Genomic DNA, 10,275 nt, shown 5'->3' on the forward strand with positions numbered 1-10,275 from the left:
TTCTGCTTCTTCTTCTTCGTCTCCCAGCCTCAGCATATTCAATTTGTAAAAGTGATAATAACAGCAACCCAAAACATGCGATGATAAGAACTTTCTTCATTGTCCTTCAGTCAGTCTCGTTTTAACAGTTTAGTGTCAGTGCTGAAGTTTCTGAGCTATGTGTTAACAGGATAGTTGCTTGTGCATTGAAGGAAGTAAATCGCATTTATCAAACTAAGATATAAGATACCGGTTTGCTTTCAGCAAACCGGTATCTTATATACAAGCTGACAGCGCAACTTTCAGGATAAATGCTAGGTAGCTAATTGAAATACATCATTTTATATTATATCCATAGAAACCAAGACAACTTTTAAATAGCATTGTTGACTTGAAACAGATAGTAATTAATTTGGCATCATATGACGCATACTTGCTTTATTGTTTATGCTTTTAGTGATGATAAAGGAACATTTGAACTTCCTACTTTTATTTTCCTCAGTATTATTCCTTATTTTAGTTGAATTGTTTTTGTCATTTCGTTGTTGATGTTAGTGGTGGATTTAGGGTATGTCAAGCTAACCGGGTAGATGTACTTAATTTTTCATCAAAAGCCTTGTTGCAATTTCAAAATTTCGCTTATACACAAAGATCTTCCAGGGTGGCTTTCTCACAATGCGCCGTGTTGGATTTCTATAGAGTGTACACATATATTAAATAGTTGGGCGTATATTTCTTTATTATCCTGCGACGTTCATCGCATGTTGTTTGGTTAGAGGGCACAAAGTTTAGTTATTTTCTTTAATGCACCGTAAAAATAGTGGCATATTTCCCCTAATCTTAACGTACTTGGACGTACTTTTACTTTCTGTTGCAGGAGAAAGAAGTCACATGATTTTTTGTTATCAAAGGTTTACTCTCGGTTGGGTTGGATAAAGAAGTTGTTATGCCTGGCACGGCGAATTTTTGAATTAGAAGCAGATGTGAAGTAGAAAAAGTTGCTCTTCTTTTATCAACGATTTTATCTTAAAGAATGGTTTACTTTAATTAAAAGATCTCATAAATACTATTTTCTGGTGAACATTGTTTATCGATGGACGGTGTTATAGGTAGAAGCAGATTTTGTAATGTTTGTAATGTGATTTTAGCTAGTTAAATGTATACTATTTCTGAACTAGTAAAATACCAAATCACTAAGCTGTGAAATTTTTGTTAGTTATATAAGAACGGAAAAATGCCTTATTCACATAAAAAATGTATAATTTATATTTTATAAAATATTAGGTTTTTTGTGTTGAGTTTCTATTATAGAGACCTGTCCTTGTTTTATTTTCCTTGTCTTGGTTTTAATGCCTTTTGAAAATGCGATTTTATGCGCTTAATAAAAAAACGCCTCTTACATCTTGCGTAATTTTAACGCCTATTTCTTAGCGACTTTGTAAAAAAATGTACTAACTTGTTTTAATTCCTGTATCTGCCCTTGTTGTTTTACATATTAACAATTAGCGAGAGATGCATGTCTATTTTTTAACACTTAGCGGAGCATGTTCACTTTGGGCTGGAGCGCCTTATTTTAGGCTCTTTAACACGTTTTCATTGTTTACACAATGTTCCTCTATGTAACCAAGTTCGCTGCAACAGACTAGCGGGCCACGAAGTAGGTCTCCTGAAAGTAAATTCTTCCTTATAGCTGCAAAATTTCATAGTTAATTTGAATAATTCCAAGCAATCTATCCGTTAGTAACTTTTAGGTTTCTCCAAATCAAAATCGCGAAATCAATTATTTAACAAAAAAATTAGTTTGCAAGTGCATGAACACATTGGAATTGTACTATGTGAATATATTAACCAGCAATTTTGTCGGTGAAAACTGATAAAATTTTAAGTAGCTGACAAATATTTTCCCCAAAAAAAATTTGACTCGACGAATTACTGATTTTAAACGAAAATATTAGTTATTTCGTTACTCATCTTAGAAAATTAGATTGATGTGATCATTGATGTCTCTCAAATAAAAGCTTCTTTCATTACGTCAGGGGTCTAAGAAGTCTCGCTTTCACTCAGAGTTAATCTTCAAGTGGGTTCTAGGCACCACAGAAGGGTTTGTTAACTCTATTTCCTCTAAATAGCTCATTGAAATTTTCCCCTACGGAATTTCTCCTTATAAGGTATCTTCAAAAATCCATGGGTCTTTCCTTAAAATACAATTGCTACGTTTGTAGGTAAAAAAACGGTTGAAATAGATCGTTTTACAAACGGATGAATGTTAAAGGTGTATCCATGGATATGTGAGGGTATATTCGGGAAGACTGGGATTCACATATATGTACTTCAAACTTTCTGCTTTCACTTGATAGCATTTTTAGTTGAATGTGAATAAGGATAAAAATTATTTTCATGTCGTGTACAAGGGGAGAGTATAGTGTCAGGGACCGGGGTAAAAATGCCCTTCCCGCGTAACTTACCCTATGTTCGGTTGATGCCCCAAGACCTGGTAGGAATAATATCTATGACATGATAGTTAAAAACGATACCTTGTATGTTGATTGCATTAATAATGTTTGCTAAAATCAAAATTTTTCATAAAAGTTCATTTTTTTAAAGACCTATTGTTTGGTATAAAGTTTTGGCGGTATTTGCATAGAACAAAAAATATTATGATAAAAAACCTTTCACCGACTAAAGCATTTACCATCGTTTAGTAATTTTATTTTTTTTTTTTGCAACTCCGCCTTCACAATCTGTCTATGTTATAATGGATTATTTGTCCTTTTTATAAATATTGTCATAGGAAAAAAATTGTTCAATTTGTTGCGCACAGCTTTGTTTCGAAATCCAAGCAAAACTCGATTTTTACGAATTTTGTTGCTGCCTAGTTTCGGGTATCAAAAGACAGAAACCAAAAGAGAAACTCACAGAGGCCATTAATCAAATAAAATATAAAAAATTGCAGGCTGGCAGGTCTCTTTTTGACCTTTATCTCTTCCAAAATTTGTATCTATAGGATCATTTATTTTCTGTAAGTTTTTATTTTTTAAGATGAAAATATCGGTATGTTTTTAGCCATCTGAAAATCTTTAGCAAACCAATTTTAAGATTTTGGGTAGCTACAAATGTAGATTTCGATTTATACACGCACGTGCGATACAGTTTACCTGTACTAAGCCCTCACCCTAGTGTTAACGACGGACTGTTTCCAATGTCCCCATTTAAAGTTGTGATAATGTTTTTCTTAGAAGAGGGTATAGAGCCTATGCGGATGTGCGACATGCTTTGCCTGTACTAAGCAATTAGCCCGCTTGCACAATTTCCTTTTTTAACCTTGACGGTAACTTATTGCCCTCAATGAAATTACTAAGTGATTTTTTCAGCTGGACTGTGGTAACTATAAGCTGTTTCCTGTGTTCTTATTTAAACCAAAATTTTGATAAAGCTTTAAAAAGTGTTTTTGCGCCTAAACGCCTTAGCTGTTACGCCTTTCCCATGTGCGACATGGTCACGGTCAACCTGGTGTCACAATTTATGTTTGAACTTTCTCGGAAACATATTTTGCAAACAAAAAGAATTTTAGCCGCTATCTTTTGCTATTAAGAGATTTTACTTCAGCCAAAATTGCCAACAATTATTTTTAGAAAAACATGTTGTGTTCGCTTCACTTCATTTGCGACATACTGTATGTCTGTAAGCGCTCCATCTAGATACATGTCACAATTTGCGGCTCTTATTAAACACTCGTCCGGCCGTTTAACATCGGTTTGCATAGCTAATCTTTGCTTAACCCGGCGTTTCGATGCAGGGTCTCCCAGCTACTCTATATTATAATACTAGCGTTCTGTCTGCGAGACAAGCGGTGGCAGCAATTAACGACCTTCTTATGATTTTCCGATAGATGAACCCCCGTGAATGTCCTACGGGCTTAGGACTAGTTAAAATGAGTATGGTGCTCAAGTTGAAATGCAAAACGCGCTTTTGATTCAATGAGAAATTATATGAAAACAAAATTACCATTACAGAATTTTAATCATCTAAAAACCTATTAGTTATAATTGGCAGATTTCTTTATAACAAGTCTTAACAACTTTTTTTCTTGTTCGATGTTTTCTTACATTTGTACTCTACTTTAACCGTACCAATTTTGCCTTTGCAATGTGCTCCAAATGTGCTCTCTGAATTCTGAAATTTACAAGTGGATTTGTTGTGACAGAAATTCGTCAAGATACCTTTTGAAAGTTTATCACAGCATTCAGAATTTGAGTGGGTAACATTCTGCACATCAACAACGTAGCCTTCAGCACATTCCATTATCAAAGTTGACCCTACTGTACCGCTAATTTGGCCTATAAATAGAAAAGACAACTAAAAAATAAACAAAACTGTAAAGATAAAAAAGAGTACGGAAATCATAAATTCCCTCTTTTATCTCTTTGAATGGCGATGACACGTAAGGGGCCTGGAGAGATCTACAAAACAACGTTGAGGCCATACACAAATTTGCCGTTCTCCCTTTATCTAAAAACATCCTATATTTCGAGGTTGTTGGTAGAATGCCACATCATTTGACGAGGTGAAAATTTCACATAAAATACTGCAGAAGAAAGGAAGAAAAAACGAAAATATATATATTTATCTTGTGTGCTTAAAGTTTTTGTATGTAATGGGCTTTCAAAAAGGTTATAGATAACGTTATGTTTCTAATGTTTAATAAACACATTTTTCAAGAAGTTCTTGCAGCGAAAACAAAAACGATAGTATAAAAATGTCTTAATAGTATAAAACTGTCTTCTAACCTTCGACTTGATGTTTCTTCTGTGTTTTATTTTCTGGTTTAAATGAACTTTCATTATTCACGTCGCTGAACTTAAAACATTCTCCGTCTGATTCGCTTGGATATTGACTGCAAGCAAATGGCCAACGAAAACTGTATTTTCTCATAAGCGGTTCACAGCCTGCTCTAGATTTTTCACAAAGTGACCGACAAGGTCGAATTGTCTTTATCCGGTCATTTTTACAGAGAGTCAAATAATTTGCGCATATAAATGGCGATATTTCATTTGCACATTTTAAATGGAACAAGGGTAAAAACTCTTCTATTCTTCCTATACTCGCACGGTAGGCGTCTTTGGTCATATTAGTAATACCATAGCCTTTCTGGGAAAGGAATTTGCACATATAATTCAGTATTGGTTTGCATTTCTTCTCACCATGGGTTGTTCCACATAGCACCACAACCACCAAAGCATACACAAGCAGAAGTTTCGAATACATTTTTTTTAACTTCTGTAAATTTAATTGTGAAAACAAGTGAAGCGATATGTTAACTTGTACGGACTTCACATTTTTTAAAACAACGATTGACGTAATAACTTCACTGAATAAATAAAAAAACTGCTGTGCACGCTAAATTTTAAACAAAACGTTATTATCGAAACAGTAGATATTGGCATAAATAAATATATAAAGATTGAAAAATAAACAAAAACTGTTTTTACAGGATGTGGTCACTTCTCGATCTTTTCAGCTGGTCTTGGAATGAAGTACATAATCCTTAATGTTTAAATGTACTGTCAAAAAAAAAGCCCAGATCTTGGCAAACCACGTTGTCTTGTTTCCTTTGTGATCGCGTTTTACTCCTATAAAAATATTTAATAGAAGCAAGATCTTAAGAAAGATCATTTAAACGAGCAGGCTAGTTTCACGTGATCAGATACTAAAGGTTGGTTCCGTCTATGCGCCAACCGAGAATTAACCACTATCTGTATGTTAAATGCATAATTTCACACTAGGAGAATTGTGACTTTGAAACTTTTAATTTTATTACCACATTGTGCAAAATATAATGCAAAAGTATCAAAAATCACACTAAGGAAGATAAACTCCAATCGTGCATAAACGCCTTCAATATTCTTTCCTTTTCTTATAATTAACATTTCGTTATAAAGATTTTTCTAAATTAACACATAAACATGTCTCACAATTGGTCCTTTAAGCCATGTTCACATCAATGAGAATAACGTAGCTAATACTTATGGTAATTCGCATGTTACAGTGTGAACAGTTCCCTTGTTCGTATGTTATTGTTTTTTCATGTTATTTGTACGAAGTACATGAAAATAAAGTTTTTGATATTTTTCTCATGCGACTGGGAAACATCAAAGCAACACCACTTGATCTCTATTAAGTGAAGACGTAAATGTTTTGTTTTAAAAGTTTTGACCAAAACAAAAAAATGCTTTGATTTTAATCTTCTTTTCTTTATTATTTGGATCATAAAAATGTCGTGTGGAGCACCAGAATTTTAAAGCCGACACGACTTCGTGGTCTATTTAATGTGAGCACCTAAGTAAGAACTGTTTCGCATATTTTCATTTCCGGGATTTCTTATTCACATGCATAAGTTTTAACTTAGGGATAGCGCTATTGGCATTGATGTGAACCTGGCTTCACTTCTTCGATTAGAAAGTTATATTTTACATTAGTCGTTAAAAAAAATTCTACTTTATCCATATGGTTAACAATCAACACATCTTCAGATCCAGAAATTATATCATTATATTATTACAGGGATCAAAGGGTTAAGCCTTGATAAAACGCGTTATGGTAGCTTTAGATCTATTCTTTATTCAATATACCGAGAAAACGAGGGAACATGACAAGTCAATACACCTGAAACACTGCTGCATTACAGTACGTAACGCACTAGGGCACGTAGAAATTTGGACACACAATGCACAATTAGCACACTCAAAAGATCGCCTAATTTAATTTTCTTTAAATAAACTCCTAAATAAAACGTAGTCCTTAATAGAAATGAGATAAGCTCGTTGTGGTTGTTATTAACGTTTATACCGCTGTTGTGGATTTGGTTATTGTTGTTGTTGATTTTGTCACTGCTGTTGTTGTTGTGTTTGTTGATGCTTTTATTGCATTTAATATAATAAAAACTGTTGGCTTTTTTCTACATCTAATATTTACAGGTACGTGTGTCTAAAAATTTGTGAAAAATTTGAAAAAAAAGGGGCACTAATTGTAAATTTCAGGAAGAAACCGAAGCAGGGCATTTCTAAAGTTTACTTTGCTATAAATGCTATCCTAACAAATACCAACTTTTCTCAAATGAAGTTTCCATTCCTTCCTGAAAATCTTTTAAAATCGAATTAGAGATCAAAAACAATTGCGCGCGATAATCGTTTATTTATTTCTAAAAAAGGTTTTTTGTTGGTCAAAGTGTGCTTACTTAAGATGGTAGATCTCTTAGTTTTGAATTTTTTTTACACATTGTCAAGTGATAAATCCACTACTTATAAACAAATGGTAAAGGTGCGTAAATTTCTAGCACATACATTTAATAAGTTGTCGACCTGTTTCTACAAGTTTGCCGTTAAAAATCAGATAGACTTATTTTTGAAAACGTCACTATTTTTAGCTTAACTTAATTTTAGATATAAAGATAAACATCAAGTCTAATCATATTATTGCATTTAATAAAAGCCTCTTTAATGTGCAAATAAGAGATTTTCCCTGAACCCTAAATTATGTATCACCCGTTATCCATCAGAGTGAATACAGTATAAACATGCAAAATAGACCTGGTGTACATTTGCTGTTTTTGTGTATATTTTATTGTTTTTTGTTTTCTTAATATCCGTGTATTTATGCTTATTATAAATCAAAATTTAAATGTTTTTTTATCGCACAAAAAACCGCCATTCTGTGAAAGAATTATATTCTTTTTTTGGTTACATTTAGAATCGTCACATTCGTGTCTTTCGTCGCACAAATTGACATGATAATTGTTCCTTATATATATAAAGTGATTATACAGTGATTCAGAAGACCACGTTTTTGACTTCCATTCCATACATCTTGACGCAATATAAGACGTATCGTCGGGAAGTATTTCATAGGAGTGACATGATAGAGGACGAGGTTCAGTTACGCCAGAAAAGTAGTCAACCACCTTTGTGCCGTTGAATTCATTTGAACTTTCATTATTCACGTCGCTGAACTTAAAACATTCTCCGTCTGATTCGCTTGGATATTGACTGCAAGCAAATGGCCAACGAAAACTGTATTTTCTCATAAGCGGTTCACAGCCTGCTCTAGATTTTTCACAAAGTGACCGACAAGGTCGAATTGTCTTTATCCGGTCATTTTTACAGAGAGTCAAATAATTTGCGCATATAAATGGCGATATTTCATTTGCACATTTTAAATGGAACAAGGGTAAAAACTCTTCTATTCTTCCTATACTCGCACGGTAGGCGTCTTTGGTCATATTAGTAATACCATAGCCTTTCTGGGAAAGGAATTTGCACATATAATTCAGTATTGGTTTGCATTTCTTCTCACCATGGGTTGTTCCACATAGCACCACAACCACCAAAGCATACACAAGCAGAAGTTTCGAATACATTTTTTTTAACTTCTGTAAATTTAATTGTGAAAACAAGTGAAGCGATATGTTAACTTGTACGGACTTCACATTTTTTAAAACAACGATTGACGTAATAACTTCACTGAATAAATAAAAAAACTGCTGTGCACGCTAAATTTTAAACAAAACGTTATTATCGAAACAGTAGATATTGGCATAAATAAATATATAAAGATTGAAAAATAAACAAAAACTGTTTTTACAGGATGTGGTCACTTCTCGATCTTTTCAGCTGGTCTTGGAATGAAGTACATAATCCTTAATGTTTAAATGTACTGTCAAAAAAAAAGCCCAGATCTTGGCAAACCACGTTGTCTTGTTTCCTTTGTGATCGCGTTTTACTCCTATAAAAATATTTAATAGAAGCAAGATCTTAAGAAAGATCATTTAAACGAGCAGGCTAGTTTCACGTGATCAGATACTAAAGGTTGGTTCCGTCTATGCGCCAACCGAGAATTAACCACTATCTGTATGTTAAATGCATAATTTCACACTAGGAGAATTGTGACTTTGAAACTTTTAATTTTATTACCACATTGTGCAAAATATAATGCAAAAGTATCAAAAATCACACTAAGCAAGATAAACTCCAATCGTGCATAAACGCCTTCAATATTCTTTCCTTTTCTTATAATTAACATTTCGTTATAAAGATTTTTCTAAATTAACACATAAACATGTCTCACAATTGGTCCTTTAAGCCATGTTCACATCAATGAGAATAACGTAGCTAATACTTATGGTAATTCGCATGTTACAGTGTGAACAGTTCCCTTGTTCGTATGTTATTGTTTTTTCATGTTATTTGTACGAAGTACATGAAAATAAAGTTTTTGATATTTTTCTCATGCGACTGGGAAACATCAAAGCAACACCACTTGATCTCTATTAAGTGAAGACGTAAATGTTTTGTTTTAAAAGTTTTGACCAAAACAAAAAAATGCTTTGATTTTAATCTTCTTTTCTTTATTATTTGGATCATAAAAATGTCGTGTGGAGCACCAGAATTTTAAAGCCGACACGACTTCGTGGTCTATTTGATGTGAGCACCTAAGTAAGAACTGTTTCGCATATTTTCATTTCCGGGATTTCTTATTCACATGCATAAGTTTTTACTTAGGGATAGCGCTATTGGCATTGATGTGAACCTGGCTTCACTTCTTCGATTAGAAAGTTATATTTTACATTAGTCGTTAAAAAAAATTCTACTTTATCCATATGGTTAACAATCAACACATCTTCAGATCCAGAAATTATATCATTATATTATTACAGGGATCAAAGGGTTAAGCCTTGATAAAACGCGTTATGGTAGCTTTAGATCTATTCTTTATTCAATATACCGAGAAAACGAGGGAACATGACAAGTCAAGACACCTGAAACACTGGTGCATTACAGTACGTAACGCACTAGGGCACGTAGAAATTTGGACACACAATGCACAATTAGCACACTCAAAAGATCGCCTAATTTAATTTTCTTTAAATAAACTCCTAAATAAAACGTAGTCCTTAATAGAAATGAGATAAGCTCGTTGTGGTTGTTATTAACGTTTATACCGCTGTTGTGGATTTGGTTATTGTTGTTGTTGATTTTGTCACTGCTGTTGTTGTTGTGTTTGTTGATGCTTTTATTGCATTAAATATAATAAAAACTGTTGGCTTTTTTCTACATCTAATATTTACAGGTACGTGTGTCTAAAAATTTGTGAAAAATTTGAAAAAAAAGGGGCACTAATTGTTAATTTCAGGGAGAAACCGAAGCAGGGGCATTTCTAAAGTTTACTTTGCTATAAATGCTATCCTAACAAATACCAACTTTTCTCAAATGAAGTTTCCATTCCTTTCTGAAAATCTTTTAA

The 10,275-nt window shown here is 33.3% G+C and overlaps 1 protein-coding gene and 1 long non-coding RNA gene across 2 annotated transcripts; one reads left to right on the top strand and one right to left on the bottom strand.

Annotated features, from left to right (window-relative positions):
* The first annotated feature begins 241 nt into the window (after positions 1–241).
* Positions 242–1,287, top strand: LOC130647064 (uncharacterized). The gene is made up of 2 exons (XR_008982800.1): positions 242–547; positions 857–1,287. It is a non-coding gene; the product is annotated as an uncharacterized LOC130647064 (long non-coding RNA).
* A 2,659-nt stretch (positions 1,288–3,946) lies between these two features.
* Positions 3,947–5,325, bottom strand: LOC130647063 (frizzled-5-like). The gene is made up of 2 exons (XM_057452781.1): positions 4,767–5,325; positions 3,947–4,316 (listed from the first exon to the last, which is right to left on the bottom strand). The coding sequence occupies exons 1-2, from the start codon at positions 5,242–5,244 to the stop codon at positions 4,051–4,053; spliced, it is 744 nt and encodes a 247-aa protein (XP_057308764.1). The 5' UTR covers positions 5,245–5,325; the 3' UTR covers positions 3,947–4,050.
* Positions 5,326–10,275: the final 4,950 nt, after the last annotated feature.

Source organism: Hydractinia symbiolongicarpus, chromosome 6 (assembly GCF_029227915.1).
Source record: "Hydractinia symbiolongicarpus strain clone_291-10 chromosome 6, HSymV2.1, whole genome shotgun sequence".
NCBI lineage: Eukaryota > Metazoa > Cnidaria > Hydrozoa > Anthoathecata > Hydractiniidae > Hydractinia > Hydractinia symbiolongicarpus.